Source organism: Thermomyces lanuginosus (assembly GCF_041956635.1).
Source record: "Thermomyces lanuginosus strain ATCC 200065 unplaced genomic scaffold VTN49scaffold_17, whole genome shotgun sequence".
Taxonomy (NCBI): Eukaryota; Fungi; Ascomycota; class Eurotiomycetes; order Eurotiales; family Trichocomaceae; genus Thermomyces; species Thermomyces lanuginosus.
This window is the reverse complement of record NW_027192351.1, coordinates 76,480-91,615: the sequence shown is the minus strand read 5'-3', so window position 1 is coordinate 91,615 and position 15,136 is coordinate 76,480. Positions and strand designations below refer to the sequence as shown.

Genomic DNA, 15,136 nt, shown 5'->3' with positions numbered 1-15,136 from the left:
GCCTCTGCACAATGGTTGGAGTTTCTAACCGGATGCACACCCCACGGCCCACCTGGACACCCCACGCCTCGTGGTGTGGGCTGAACGGATCCATTGCGGGGCTGGAGAGTTCTCCGAGATTCCGATGTCCAGACACCCCTCGACTTATACAGGTCCTATTCTATTTAATTGAGGCAAATTCATTGAAAAGAATAGCCCGCAGATGAGTTTCTGATCACGCCCATCTTCAATCATTGAAAGATTTCGGTGATTGGTGTCAGGTTTCGAAAATGACGAGTGATAAGGTCGAAGTGCTTCTTTACGGATTAGGAGCGTGAGTAGTATCCCCGATAAAAATGTGAATGAGTAGCTGCTAGGTAGCTAAACTGAAGGATTTCAAAGAATTGGCTCCTTCTATGCATTCATCTTGAGTCGTTCCAACCGAGTGCAGTTGACCGTCGTTGCACGATCGAATTACGATGCTGTTAAGAGTAAGGTATGGCGATCGGAGACACTCATTGTACCGTCGGGAACTGGCTAAACCACCAATTCAGGGCTTTACCATTGACAGCCAAAATCATGGAAAGCACACCGTCCAGCCGTTCAAGGGTACGAATGCCTACACGCTAATCAGAAAGAAAGCACACGCAACTCAACGAATTACACAGTTGTCCGGACCCCGGCCGAGGCGAATCAGAAATTCGACCTGATTGTCTGCGCGCACAAAGCCATCGATCAAGCAGCCGCCGTCAGCCAACTGGAGCCTGCTGTCGATCAGGATCGGACCACGATCGCGATTATTCAAAACGGTGTCGGAAACGAGGAACCATTCCGCAACGCCTTTCCCAAGGCCACAATCATTACGTGTGTGGTATGAGAAACTGAACTCCCAATGGGTCAATGTTCTTTGCTGAGAAGCTGCAGACGTGGACAGGAGCGACGCAAATCGAGCCCGGCCTTGTCACGCACACGAAGTCCGAAGACATGCAAATCGGTCTCTTTCCGAACCCATCGTCATCGGAGGAGCGAGAGAAATCCCGTCTCCAGCTTTTTGCTCAGCTCTTGGAGGAAGGTGGTACTGTTTTCCAGATCTTGGATGATATGCCGCGGCAACGATGGGAGAAGGTTGTGTGGAACGCAGCCTGGAACTCCCTGACGACGCTCACCTTGTCGGACACACATACCTGGTTGAACTCCTCGCCAGAAGCTATGGCGCTTACCCGTCGGTTGATGCGCGAGGTTATCGATGTCGGTCGAGCGTGTGGCGTCACCACGCTGCAGTATGAACTTATCGATCGGTTGATCGAGAAGATTCTGAAAATGCCGCCCATCGGAAGTAGCATGTTAACCGACTGCAAGGAGGGCCGGCCGCTGGAAGTTGATGTAATTCTGGGCCACCCTTACCGCAAGTCCAAGGAACTCGGTCTAAGCACTCCGACTCTGGACACTATCTATGGAGTCGTCATGGGTGTGGATCGTAGACTGCGCGATGCGAGGAAATGAGTTCTTCCCGGTGTTTGTGCAATTCAGCCAATTCGTGTTAGATCGGGAAGAAGGAACGGATTTACAGACGGTGACGGCATTGAAGTTTAGGAGACACATGGCGCTAAAAGACGGAATGACGTAAGTGACTACCTCTTTGCCGTAGTGGTTTGAGCATTTTTGAAAATCTCGTCCGATAAACAAATTAATGCCGCTATCGGCACTGCCGGTAGATCATCATCTAGAATGATTGATGGCTGAGGGTGGCGTCAAAATTCCAAATCCAACTAAAATCGGATCTGTTGGAATTATTCATTGCTTCCGTCTATCCGCTTTGCCCGGTCAATCTCAACGGAATAAGGCGAGGAACCAACAGAGGTTAAACGACGAAAAGATGCACATCTTGCGGTAGCCGACACCCCCAACATATCCGCATTTTTCCCATAACGGCAGTACCATAAATATGCATTCCGTTAATGGCAATTTTAGTACATCTGATAATTCCGAATGCTTTTCGATTTATTTTCTAGAACGATACGATATATTATATCCATTACAAATCCGTCCATCGGACTTGACCGTGTTCTCCCCGTACTGTTGTTCATTCACTCGACCGTTGACGGATGAAGCCGAGTACCATTCCAAATCGAAGAGAAATTTTCAGCTCTACAGCTGCGTAGGGCCGGGAAGCACGGGTCATGGTTCCAACTTCAGTAATAGGCTGATTCAATAATGACAAATTCCCCTCCCCCGCATCGTAGTATTTAAAGGCAGGACAGCATCGATTCCTCGCTCTGATCGATCACAGAGATTCAGAGATCATCACAGAAAATCAACAAGTTCCATCGAGTGTTTTTATATCTCGACCATCCGGTCTGACCAGGAGTCTTATTTGTATGTGCACCCAGGTATCCGCCTTAGATCCTTTGGTGAGATCCACGACGCTGATTGACGCGATCTGTGAGGACCTTGCAGTCATACCACCTTGCGAGATCCAATCTTTGTCAAATCAGATAACAGCCAAATTCCATCATCATGGTTCTCACTGGCCATTGTCTCTGCAAGGCTGTGACCTACAGCGTCGACGTCGACAAGCCCCTGCTGACCGGCTATGACCACTGCGACGACTGCCAGCGCCAATCTGGATCGACTTACTGTACGAACTGCCACCGTTTACCATGTCGGGAGATTTGAACTAGTACTGATATTGCTCTCTGATCCACAGCTCTGGTCGCCGTTGTTCCCAAGGACAAGTTGACCGTGAACGGACCCACCAAGAGCTGGGCTGGTAAGGGCAGCTCCGGCAAGGCTGTCCACCGGATCTTCTGCTCCGAATGTGGCTCCCCGATCGCCCATGATCCCGATGCGGCTCCCGAAATCATCGCCCTGAAGGCGGGCACCCTCGACACAGAAATCAAGAAGAAGCTGGAGCCGGACACCGAAATTTGGACCGTCGGCAAGCTGCCTTTCTGCAAGGAGAACTTGGCTCATCCGTTCGAGTACATGCCGCAGTAATTACTAGTATCGATTAATGACTTGTATTTAATTGATGCAAAATTTTGTGATGAATCTCAGCACATCAAGTTTCAATTCCCGCTCCATGTATACAATGCACGTAAAACTACAACCGTGGAAACGCCGTAAGCTCTCTCTCCAACCTTGACGTATTCACCATGCCACGATCAATCTCGCTTATCTTTGTCGCCCCCAAGAGTGCCATATTCATCTCGATTTCCTCCCGGAAGATTTGCACGAGGCGACGAACACCATCCTCGCCATAGCCAGCACACATGCTGTACAGGAATGGACGACCGATTCCCACAGCCGTGGCCCCCAAGGCAAGAGCTTTAAGAACATCCGTTCCTCGCCGAATGCTGCCATCTACGAAGATTTGCATGTCCTTACCGATGATCTCGGGAGCGAATTTGTTGATTTCGAGCAGTGTGAGCAATGGTGCTTGAGCACTAAAGTTCTGTCAGTCAAAGTTCTCGCTTCACTTTCTCAGAGCAGTGACATACGTGTCTTGCGATCGCCCACCGTGATTGGACAGTACAATTCCGTTAACTTTGTGTTTGTAGGCCAGAACGGCATCTTCAACACACTGAATACCCTTGATAACCAAGGGAAGATTTGTGAGGCTGCGAATGTATGCGATCGTGTTCCAGTCCAGATACGGAGACACTGTACTGGACAGGGTCTTTGCAATACCCTGCACGGGCTGGCTCTTATCCTTCAACTGCTGGTTCTGCTCGCCGACCTGTTTCGTTATCGTCAACGCCACCGCTCTTCCCTAGACGTTCTCAAGGGCATTCCACGTACATCTACCTGTGCTTTCAACCGTTCGTCGCGCTCTCGCTTCCCCGTTACCGGCGAGTCGACCGTCAACCAGATTCCCGCGACGCCGGCTTTGATGGCTCGCTTTATGGTCTCTTCTGAAATTTTCATGTCTTTGTGCATGTAGAGCTGAAAGAAGATCGGCTGTGTGGGACGTGATCGCGCTTTCATTATGGATTCGACCGACATGCTCGATCTCGTCGCCACCAATTGCGCAATGCCTTCTTTACCAGCCGCTGACGCCAGAGTACATTCACCACCTGGGTGAGCAAACTTTGCAATCCCCACGGCAGATATGTAAATCGGTAGTGACACGTCGTACCCCAAGATCTTGGTGCGAGTGTCGATCGACCCAACGTTCCGGAGGATTCGCGGTCTGAAACTGACCTTCCGATACGCACGTGCTGCATCTTTGATGGAGTATTCATCGTCGGCACCAGCAGCATAGTACGCCCAGGCATTGGCAGGAAGATACTTTTCCGCGACCGCCTCGAAGTCATGAGCATTGATCATGCTGCTCAGAGGTGGTGGGCCATTATTCCGATCGGCATTTTCTTGAGCGTCAGCCGATGGCTGTTTAGACTTGGGTTGGCTCAAGGTTGAGACATCGACCTCGCCTTTGAATGAGGATGCCGGCAGGGTCTCTTCGATAAGTTCCGGCGGGTGAATGGCATCATACTCGGCCGTTGCATCCGCGCCGGCGACTTTCAAAATGACAGCAGCACCCCCGGGATGCTCATCCAAAAAGTCTATAGACAAGTATATCAGCATATTTCGTTGCACGCTAAAGCAAACGGGAGGGGAGGCACTCGCACCCGTCACATCGTACACTTTCCCTCGAACAGCGATCCAACATGACTCCCGCGAGTTATGTTTCGACACCTCTTGTCCGTCTAACACGGGGTTTGTTTTTGGAGCCATTTGCGTTCACCTCTATGACAACTGGTCAAGCGGTGAGTATTCCGTAAACACTCGGAATAGACAGGAACTAAAGACCCTGAAACTGAAGCAAGTTCTGAGGCGTTTGTCAAACGAGTGCAGATCTTATAGCACCTCAAATACACCTAGCTGAACTCATAATATGTAGTTAGAGCCTTCGTAGTGCTTTCTCAACAATTTCATTGACCTACGGATCGGATCTCCGGACTCAGGAACGATGAATCCCACGAGCTCCCCCACACATCCTGCTTTTTTCCGGTTAAGCGTGGGGGGGTTATTGATGGGAATGTGGGGGAGGTTCGGGGGTTGATCCGTAGATGCCAAAATAGAGAATTTTGCTACCAAGGATAGGTGCAGTACCTCACAAGGACACTATATCATATTTGGCAATCAGAGCTTTTCCTCAAGATAAATGCCGTACTACACTTGTTCAAGAATACGAGATGAGATACGAGATGGTTACTTGGCAACAACGTATGTAATTAGGGCACAAATAAAAGAAGTTGAAGAGTCAATTCTCGTCGTCTGGACTTCTTTTCACAAATTTATCAGTCTGCGTTGAGATACAAGTCCGTCGATCAACTTAGTAATACAGTACTACTACTACTACCACCACTACTGTTAGGATGCAGGGCAGAAAATGCAAAATCTCCCATTATTCATGTCATCAAGTCGAATATCAATGGCATGGCTCTGCAGTCTGAACATTCGAGAGGAGTTGAAAGCAACTACATACAAGGTTTTACTAACTTCATGTGCTTATGAGACCTCGAACCATTCCGCAAAACATTCCATGCATGTCTCGAAATGATTTCACCACTCTGTCGGCCCAAACTTCTGGCCCTCTGGAACTGTGGCCTCAACCGCCATGTAGGAAGCATCCAAGGTGTTTGCAGCAATATCCGTGCCCCACCATGACGGGAAGTTGACGTTCCATAGCTGCAAGCAGACGAACATGACAATGGTGCTGAGAGCGAGACCGACATCGAGGCCAGCAGAGAAGACGTAGTTGTAGTGCATCCACCATCCACGCCAGCGGTCCTTGATGTACTTGTTGAAGATGAAGCCGACGATACCCCACGAGAGATAGTTGAGAGGCGTGGCAGGAGGGATCAGACCCGCGCCACCGAAGATGATGGGAGCGCTCAGATAACGGACAGGACTCTTGGGCCAGATGCGAGCGCAAATATAGATTGCCACTGGAAGGATGGCACCGGCAAGCCAAAACCACATCATGGGCGAGTAGATTGAGCCAGGAGAGAACATGCGTGCGGGTCCAATAGCACCCCAGATGACGGATGCGTTGAAGAAGACTCGTCCGTTGGGGCATGAGAAGTGGTTGCGTTGACGCTGGTCACAGACATCGGTGATGTTGTTGAGAGCCCAGTTCAGAACACCGACCTGCACAAAAGATGACCAGAGACAAGCGATCATCTGCGCGGAAAACGTCACCCGGGGAGGAATTTTCATGTAATGGCCAATCTTCAAATCTTGGCAGAAGTATAGCCCTTGAGACATTGTGATGTAGCCGAACGTCTTGAACAGCATCATCGCCATCGGCCGTCCTGGTTGCATGTAACCGATGATGAACTCGGTGAAGACGTTCAAGCCAATCTGAATGTTGGTGGTGGCCTGCACCATGCCAATGGGGACGAACCAGACGATAGCCAGGATTTGGGAGAGAATGAACGCCCACCAAGTCAAATGAGTCGGGTAGCCCTGGGTCACTCCAAGGGCCATGCCAAACATGATCAGGAAAGTGGCTCCATACCACCATAGCGGAACAGTCTTGAATCGAGCCATCAGGCGAGCATGTACATCCTCTTCTTCGCGGCCGAAGTTCTTGAACCGAGTCCACAGCTCCTTGCCATGGAATAGAAAGGTGTGGAAAATAACGGCAACAATTGTCGCAAACGACAGACCGTATGAGATCATGAAGGAGGTTGAGATGAAAAGGGGAGAGTATGACTTGTACTTTTGCTCATCGAAATCTCCTTGGTCGTTGAGGATTTTGCTGACATTGTATTCCGCTCCGGTGTTGTCGTAGCTGTTCGAGTCGCTGATTGGAAGGTACTTCGACCAAAACAGGCCCTTGTAGTGCACGGCAGACACAATAATCCAGTACCACAACACCATACCGATCAGGGTGTTGGCAATGGCGAACCAAGGAGCAATCATTGGGCTGAAGTTGAATCCCGAAATTTGCGTCCAGTCAAACGTAATCGGAATCAAGGACAAGCCCGACCAGCCACCAAAGAGTTGGTTGATGACAACGTTGTTAGGCTTGATCCAAGTCACGAAAGCAAATACGCTGAGGAAGGGTGCGATGTATCCGGGAAACCAGTACCAGACAAACGAGCCGATCAGCGTGTACAAAAACAGGCGATACTTGCCGATCGACCAACCGCTGGTCTTCTTGGGATCTGCAGGACGGCGATCATGAAGAGCAGTAAACAGACTGCAATTGATCAAGGTCGACGGCCAGATCATGGCTGCCGGTTGAACCAGGAAGCGAGTGAAGAATCCAGCCAAACCGAATCCTAGCATCTGAGAAGAGATGGTCAAGAAAATCTCGAAAGCCCGGTCGTATTCTTGTTTGTAGAAGGCCCGCTGAGCAAGGATAACATCGGTAGCGTAAGCGGCGCCGCCATTGAACGACGCGTTGGCCATGATGACGGAAATTGCGTGTTCTTTCTTGCTGAATGGGCCCGGGTTCAGGTTGCATTTGATTCCGAAAAAGGTGAATTCCCACGCTGGCATCCACCTCTCCCACGCCAGTCCCAGGGGATAAGCCACGACCTGGGCAACGTAGCTTGGAATAACAATATATGGCGCTCGCATCGAGAAAAGCATGTTCAGCCCCGATCCAATGGTTGCTAGCACGAGACCAATGGTCCAGGCACGAAAAGTGTTCGAATGGCCACCCTCATCGTAGTTTGGGACCGCAGCGCGGACCTCAGGGTACGGGGAATTCTCAAGGAGCTCGTCGGCGACTTCGACTCGTGTATGTTCATCGGTGGTATGCAATGCCTCATCGATTTCGTTGTAGACATCGGTAGGAAGATTGGGATCCCACCGGTGTTGCTCCTTGATATTCTTGATGTGCTTCTGGGCATCTTCAGCGTCGGCCACACCTGTGGCTGTGGCCACATTTGCCTTGCTGATCTTCTCCTCCATGGCTCGTAGCCCCCGCTTTCGAGATCCCAAGTAGAGACAGAGGGACTCGTAGCGTGCCCACAAAGGGGTAGCTCGAAGTTGCGAGGAGGAAGGGTGGACAAAAATAAAACAACGGGATGTCCGTTAGCAAGGGATGCCCTTCCTCCCGACTACTTATAGCAGGATCTAGTGTTATAGTTCCATCGGTTAATAGCGTGACATTCGCTATCAAGCTCTCGCTTTGAGGAGCGAGCTAAAAAGTGACTTATCCGAGTTTCTTTGCTCTCAGCAGAGAGCAGATAGTGCGGAGTACGGTAAGACAGCAGTGGCGGACTGCCTCTCAATGGCTGAATCCCGGTTTAGAGTGCAGTGAATTCGGCTTCTACCGCCAGCTCGCATCGTTTGCGACCCTGGTCGATAGGGAGTGGATCAGAGATAAGCATCGGGCTGGGTATGTGAGATTTTGAGTGGCGCGTTGCCGCTCTTCCATTTGTATTGATATTGGCAAATCGCGTCGTCTGTGAAGTCGGTGATCCTTCCACCCTGGCAAAGCTGACAGATAATGCTCGCCCCTATCACAAGATTGTGGCACGATCGTAATGAATTTATCCGCGCTGAAACCGTCGATAGGTCTCCCGCATACTTCGTCGATGGCGTTGGATCTGCCCTGCCAAGCTCGGCCCTGCCCCGTCCCATGCCTCGGCGTGCCAAGTGGCCGACAGGTGCGAAGCATTGTCCACGTGGACATTTCGAGTCTTGTACTGTCTTGACTATTTCTTAACTTTCGACCCTTGGAGAAGATGGGGTTACGGGGTAGACTTTTCTCGACATTATCGAACAACATTTGTTACCCTTCACAATTACTATTTCACGACGGCATCGGAACCAACTGCCAAAGTCTTCCGACAGCCATTGATACCTGAGCCACAGGATCATTAGGAGTGTTTTAATGGATCAGTTTGAGATTCAAACTGGCGGATCAATACCATACTAAAGTACGGAGTATTCAGGTGTATATCCGTTCCTCTCGCATCATTGGCGGGTCACACCAGAAGGGGCAATTTCAGTGGCATGGGCAATAATTGCTATAATTTTCACCATTCACTTGGTTATCTCAGCAGAATCATTAAGTACATAACTAGCTGATAATTGTAATTTTGACGACTCAAGTATTCCAATGGTAAGGTTTTCTCCAGTCCATTAACGACACTGATAGAAGGGATCTAAAGCTTGAGCTTGGAATATAAATACTATGTACTCCGTACATACCCCCGATAAACACTGACGAAGCAGGTTGGATGTTGCGAGGGCCAGATTCGTCGTCGAGCGCCGACTCCGAGTGTTAGTGGGAGCTGGATACAGTACCGACTTGTGTTGTCCCTCGCCGGAGCAAATGTGGTCCTACCCGATTGCCACCACAATCTCGGCCGGATTTGGCACTCTCAGTACGGAAAACATGAGATAGAGAAGCATCCGTTTGATGAGACTCTTATCTATTAGAGACGTAAATCCGCCGGGTTGCGAAGGGGACAAAGGCGATTGTTGATGTCTTTGATGTCTGGACGGTTGGTCGCCAGCTCTCGGGGCATTTATTAATTGTTTGTGCTCCGTAGGTTTCACCAGCGTAGAGCAGCTCCAAGATCTAGTAGCTTTGATGAAGCCAGAAATTCCGGAGAATTTTCAACTACTGTACTCTGCAAGCAATAATGTGGGCTGGATTGATTCAAGCATTTGAGGAAACCGGAGTTGGCTGTTACCTTGCATGGGTGAACGCTATCGAACATGGGGCAGCTGTTATCTCCGACGTTGGCGCCCTTGTCGCCAGGGAGTTCCCACACCAAACATTGTTCAGAAAACACACAATTGCCATGGAATATGGCACACAACTGCAAATTTCGAAGGGCCCCTATTTTCGAAGTGAGTACAGATAGAGCCGTATAGACTTGTGGAGATAGTGTTCAGGTTGAAAAGCGTAGAGGTGATGAACTGATCCGTTAAGAGGTTTGATTCATTAAGTGATGCCGGAAGCTTCAGGTTTCGGAAGGAGGAAATATATTGCTCATCTATGATTGGTTAAAAAATTCATGGATAAACGCTTGGCATTTACAACCTGCGACGCCCTTAAAAATTTGGCATACCGCAATGGGGTGACGATAAGCATTCTGGCGTTGCACTTGGGGGGAGATTGCGCGTCGCTACTGGTTGCAGAGCCGAGGCCAGAAACCCACCCCCCCGGCGATCGATCTTGAACTACTCGTACGGAGTACATCAAACAAATTGAACGGCACACCATTTGCCGCATGGATGGCCCGAGATGTTCCTAATATGTCTTAGCACGGATTCCTTGATTCCTACCAGCTGGCCGATTCCATGGATGTATGCTTGGATCATAGTATGGTCCTCGTAGTTGGGTTACAGTGCAGCATAGTCCCTCCTCGCGATTCTGACACCGCTAATGCTGACCCCGAATTTCTGATTTCATTCCCAGCATTGCATCAACGCTGAAAAACTCTGGCCAGTCATGTTCGTGACCTCGTGTTCGAAATCGGCGCGTACTGTCGTTGCCAGGAAGGAGAGAATGGCGGATTATTCCGACAGAAGATTTGGACGTTCGTCATATTGCACACTGCTGGTTATCATCAAGAATTAGGGCGAAATCATGCGGTGGCGCACATGATAAGATCCGTGCGAGTTGCGCCCATCTCATTGCACATCGGGACGTCGGCACTGATCAGTCACTAGAATACATGTACCTCCATGCGAGTTTATGGAATACCCTCAGTATCTGGGTAAGAGAAACGCTTTAATTCACTATTATGGAGTACTTCGTGCGGAGTAAATGGGCGCCAGAACCAAACCATTGGGCAGCCAGAATGACCCTCATCCAAACGCAAGTAGTAAATCCGTAGAGTATGCTAACCCAATAAGCAGACTAACAGGACTCCGAAGTCAAACGGTTGCTGCGAAGCAATCAGGCAGTACAGAACTTTGCTATATTCTGATAAACCAACAAAGTTACCAACGGTTCATACCCCACTCCGGAACCAGATATTTCCGTGGAATTGGATGTGTTACTCTCTTCCCTTCATCGCGAAACGGCAGTATGCTGAAACCACGGGCCTCGAATACTGTGGCAGAATGAAAGAGGCCACCAATTGACCTCTAAAGAGAATAATCATAATCATTGAATGTGTGAGTAATTTGCAGCTTAATGTCAACACCCCGGGCGTGTCCCCGCAGTTCCTGCAGTGAGCGATCGGAAACTTGGAATGAGTAAGTGTATCTATAAACAATATTCCTCTGATGACCTTCCAAAAAACTAATTAGACGTTATAGTAGGTTAAAAGGCGTGGTTTCTGCCATTTCTTTTTCCTTTCCCGAAGCAAAGAGCATTCTACGAGAGCCTGGCGGCTGTCATATGTCTCGTCGAGACGGCTTCAAGTAATCAGTACCGGATGAGTTATGATATCAAGCCCTGCGGTGTTTATCAACAGAGTGACTCAGTCACCACAAATTCGGCTTTAAAAGAACGTTCCAGTATACTGAGATGATTGAGAGGCATCATCCATTGTACTGCTCACTGTTACAGGCTAACGAGCATTAGTGGCCAATTTCTTACCGTTTTTCCGGCTTGGAATACGTTCATACTGAGCTGGGACGTGCCACAAGTCACTGAACTAGCGGTATCATGGTGACTTCAGAGAGCCATGGAAGATGACCCAAGTCTTAGGGAGCTACTTCCGCGAGAAACAGTTGCAGATAACCTTTCCCATGCCATGAAGTTCGGTGTTTCGGTGGACTGTTTCAGTTAGTTAAAACCCCATTGCGGCATGAGTTATCGAACTATGCTGGCGATGCGTTTGAAGGGCATGGGCAAAATTCATCGCACTTCGTGGCCCGCCCAATTGCCGGCGTCTCGATTCTTGGACAGACAACTTGTTCGCCTTTGGGTTTCACCGCACATAGATCTTCAGTGTTGTTCACATAGCATACAACCATCGACACAAGGCCTGTTTTCGATTGCCATCGTTCCCAATAGCCACCGTTCGCCGTCGGTGCTGGTGCCAAGTGCTTAGGGCTGTACGGTCATGTGATTTGCCCTCGTACAGGCCATGTGCAATGCGTGAGCAGTTACTTAACTGTCATGTGATCGGGTTGATATTCTGAGCTGCCGGTCATGTGATCGGGGCCCAACCATTGCCGCATAGACGTCATTGAATTTCGACCAACCAACGAAATGCTCCGCATATAAAGCTCATGCCTAGTACCTCTCCAGCATTCTGTTGGACCATGGAGAAGCATGCAAGGTTTCGGGGGGTCATGGTGTTCGTTCCGTCTCCGTCGGCGACTCGGTGCCCTCCGTACCTGATTGGCCCTGATTGGCACTTGTGTTTCCAAAGAAGGCAAATGAGCACATGTCTCTCTGCGCCGGCATCTGGCGGGACAATGTTGAACGGGTCACACGGAGATCTCCGTGTGAAGTTTCCTACGTATAAATCTCCGTGCTGCTGGCAACTGCGAGGTCAATATTTCAGTTTCATAGAGAGTAATTGTATGTACTTCAACTTACTTGCCAGCCCCCTCTTCTGACTGCTACAATGTCGACAACATTCTCATCTCTCCCCATCATTGACCTGGCTCCTCTGAAGAGTCCTTCTGGCCCAACACGTACGCAGTTGGATGATCTAAGTCGCCAGCTGTATAATGTCTTTGCGACGACCGGATTCGCATACCTGATCAATGCGCCACTGACTTTCAACCATGCCGACATCTTCAACTTGGCGCGGGAGTTCTTTAGCCTCCCCGAGGAAGAAAAGATGAAACTGGCCAAGAAGACTTTTAGAAAAGAAAACGAGAACACATACAGAGGGTAATTGTCATAATATCAAGGGACGCAGACCAGCCAACTAACTGTTCGTGCTCCTAGATACTTTCCTACGCAGCCTAAAGGCGCGTCGGATAACCTCAAGGAGGGTTTCGAGATCGGTTCTGCTCGTCCGATTCAATCCCCATCAAAGATCACAAAGTCATCCAAGTTCAACTTCTCTGAACCAAATGTCTGGCCGCCGGAGGAGATTTTTCCATATCGGAGTCGCCTTGAGAAGCTCTATGAAGAGTTGCAGGAACTCTCATCATCAATTCTGTCATTGCTGGCTTCCGCGCTGGGGAAGCCGAGTGACTTCTTTGCGCCTTACTTGCGTAATTCAATTAGTACCCTCCGGCTACTCCACTATCCGCCCCGGAGCCTTGCTGATCAGAAACACCCGAATCAAGAGACCTTGACTTCAACAAACGGGGGTGAGACGGTCCAACTGAGTTGCTCTCCACACACCGACAGCGGGATTCTCACATTGCTCCACCAAGATTCCACGGGAGGACTCGAGGTCAAGGACTCCTCCGACAAATGGGTGCCTGCACCTTACATTCCCGAATCCATTGTGGTGAACATTGGAGACCTGATGGCTCAAGTATCGGGCGGTAGATTCGTGGCAACAATGCACCGCGTGCGCGCTCCTGTTTTCAAGACGACCACAAACGGTAACGGGGCGGATTCGGCGAAATTTGGACGATTCAGTGTGCCGTTCTTCTTTGAGCCGGGCGAGGATTGCGTTGTACGGTCTGTCGATGACGAGAATAACTCCGTAGTATATGGCGAGCATGTACGGGCTAAGATGAAGACTTGGGTGGAATATGACGATCAACCATAGGTAGAGATCAATGGTCAATGAGTGAAACGTCTTCCCCCTAAGTTATTCATTGGATCAATGGATCTCATTGATCACCTGTATCATGTTTATCCCCCCCTTGTGTTGCCACTGACGGCATATGGCGTAAAGTTCACTCTGACATCATGTCAGCCGGTGAGGCTGATTCGCGATATAAGTAGTATTGCCTCAACGAAACAGAGAACTCCGTAGCAGTACTCCAGAGCGAGGTTGTTTGGCCAGGAAAAGCTGACCGCGGGTAACTTTTATCTTTCCGAACCAAGATTCCAGGGACAACATGAATTTCAACGAGCTACCATCCGTCGGAGACCTCAAACGCGCGGCTGCGGCCGGTCAGCGCATCACCCCAGGGGATGTGTCGGTGATCGCACAGGCGGAAAACGAACTGACAGGTAGAGGCCCGATCAAAGGAGGGCCTGCTGGTATGGAGCAAGAAACAGCGCCAATGTCGGATCATAGATAGCGTTCTCACAGAACAGTGTAGCCACTGCCCACAGCTTGGCTTCGAAACAGATGAATTTCGACGCAAAACTTGACGAGCTCACCCGCAAGCCGCAGAGCCATATCACTCAGGAGGATGCTCGACAAATCCAGTCTCTGGAGGTATGCCAAGCATGGGGTACTCATACCTGCGAGATATAAGGGACTACTTTTCTATATCCACCCCTGCCAAGTCCCGATAAGTTTAAGCTGACATGTCAGGGTTTAGGCTCGTGCTTTCAACGCTCCACCGACTGCTGGGTCTGTGTCGGCCCAAGTGCGATCAATCGCCGACCGCAATGAAATGTTTGGCCTGCCAGCTGTCGCGAACCCGGGCGCCGTGTTCGTGACGAAAAGGGATGCCAGCGAGGCGCAATCGCTCGAATCGAGGCTGACAGGCGGAATGGTGCCGAGAGGGAGTCTCGCGGCTCAAATGCAGGGAAGTACTCCGCCTCATTCAAGCTGTTGCTCCCAACAATTGTTGTACAATGAGGACCAGATAACTAAATGAGCACAGAGTGCTGCGGACAAGCGGGAACATGCGTTACGACAAGGAATATACTACGAATGACAAGTTGAGAGTTGGATTGTATTGCCTGACGCGTTGTGGATGGCAGATTTCGCTCACAAAATCTCGAAAATTTCGAGATTTGTCGTAATAAAGTGTGACGTGTACCAAACAATTTAGGCTATTTTTGGAGATTTCCAACCAATCAGACTTGCGTAATATTGACACAAATGGAAACCTTTCCGTAACGATACAGTAATGATAAGCCCTGGCCAGTAACCTGAGTACCTGACGACTACGGAAAAGGGATCTGTCCGTCACGACGTGGATTTTAATATCTCTCTTCATCAAAAGACTTAATTAGCAATTTATAGAGACCATCTATAAAGCCGCTGTCTTTGCTCAAAAGTTCCCTCATCAAACTTGATGTGATTGTATGCTGACTGTTCCCCAGTACTGAGTACCAAAACTACAGTTCGTTTCGCTTATGCAGCTAATTAAGTTAACTGATGGGCCCAGAGCGATGATGTCG

The 15,136-nt window shown here is 49.6% G+C and overlaps 6 protein-coding genes across 6 annotated transcripts; 4 read left to right on the top strand and 2 right to left on the bottom strand.

The window, feature by feature from the left end:
* Positions 1-269: 269 nt before the first annotated feature.
* Positions 270-1,482, top strand: VTN49DRAFT_544 (uncharacterized protein; the record flags this gene model as incomplete). The annotated part of the gene is made up of 5 exons (XM_069413497.1): positions 270-313; positions 382-475; positions 534-588; positions 648-850; positions 904-1,482. 5 exons carry the CDS (start codon positions 270-272, stop codon positions 1,480-1,482), a joined length of 975 nt encoding a protein of 324 aa, XP_069271235.1.
* A 1,014-nt stretch (positions 1,483-2,496) lies between these two features.
* On the top strand, positions 2,497-2,976 carry VTN49DRAFT_543 (uncharacterized protein; the record flags this gene model as incomplete). Its single annotated transcript, XM_069413486.1, has 2 exons — positions 2,497-2,617; positions 2,687-2,976. 2 exons carry the CDS (start codon positions 2,497-2,499, stop codon positions 2,974-2,976), a joined length of 411 nt encoding a protein of 136 aa, XP_069271234.1.
* A 106-nt stretch (positions 2,977-3,082) lies between these two features.
* VTN49DRAFT_542 (uncharacterized protein) lies at positions 3,083-4,716 on the bottom strand (the record flags this gene model as incomplete). The annotated part of the gene is made up of 4 exons (XM_069413475.1): positions 3,083-3,425; positions 3,480-3,718; positions 3,781-4,544; positions 4,611-4,716. 4 exons carry the CDS (start codon positions 4,714-4,716, stop codon positions 3,083-3,085), a joined length of 1,452 nt encoding a protein of 483 aa, XP_069271233.1.
* An 831-nt stretch (positions 4,717-5,547) lies between these two features.
* Positions 5,548-7,911, bottom strand: VTN49DRAFT_541 (uncharacterized protein; the record flags this gene model as incomplete). The annotated part of the gene is made up of 1 exon (XM_069413464.1): positions 5,548-7,911. The coding sequence occupies one exon, from the start codon at positions 7,909-7,911 to the stop codon at positions 5,548-5,550; it is 2,364 nt and encodes a 787-aa protein (XP_069271232.1).
* A 4,577-nt stretch (positions 7,912-12,488) lies between these two features.
* VTN49DRAFT_540 (uncharacterized protein) lies at positions 12,489-13,598 on the top strand (the record flags this gene model as incomplete). The annotated part of the gene is made up of 2 exons (XM_069413453.1): positions 12,489-12,760; positions 12,818-13,598. The coding sequence occupies 2 exons, from the start codon at positions 12,489-12,491 to the stop codon at positions 13,596-13,598; spliced, it is 1,053 nt and encodes a 350-aa protein (XP_069271231.1).
* Positions 13,599-13,893: 295 nt separating this feature from the next.
* VTN49DRAFT_539 (uncharacterized protein) lies at positions 13,894-14,607 on the top strand (the record flags this gene model as incomplete). The annotated part of the gene is made up of 3 exons (XM_069413441.1): positions 13,894-14,038; positions 14,101-14,219; positions 14,326-14,607. 3 exons carry the CDS (start codon positions 13,894-13,896, stop codon positions 14,605-14,607), a joined length of 546 nt encoding a protein of 181 aa, XP_069271230.1.
* Positions 14,608-15,136: the final 529 nt, after the last annotated feature.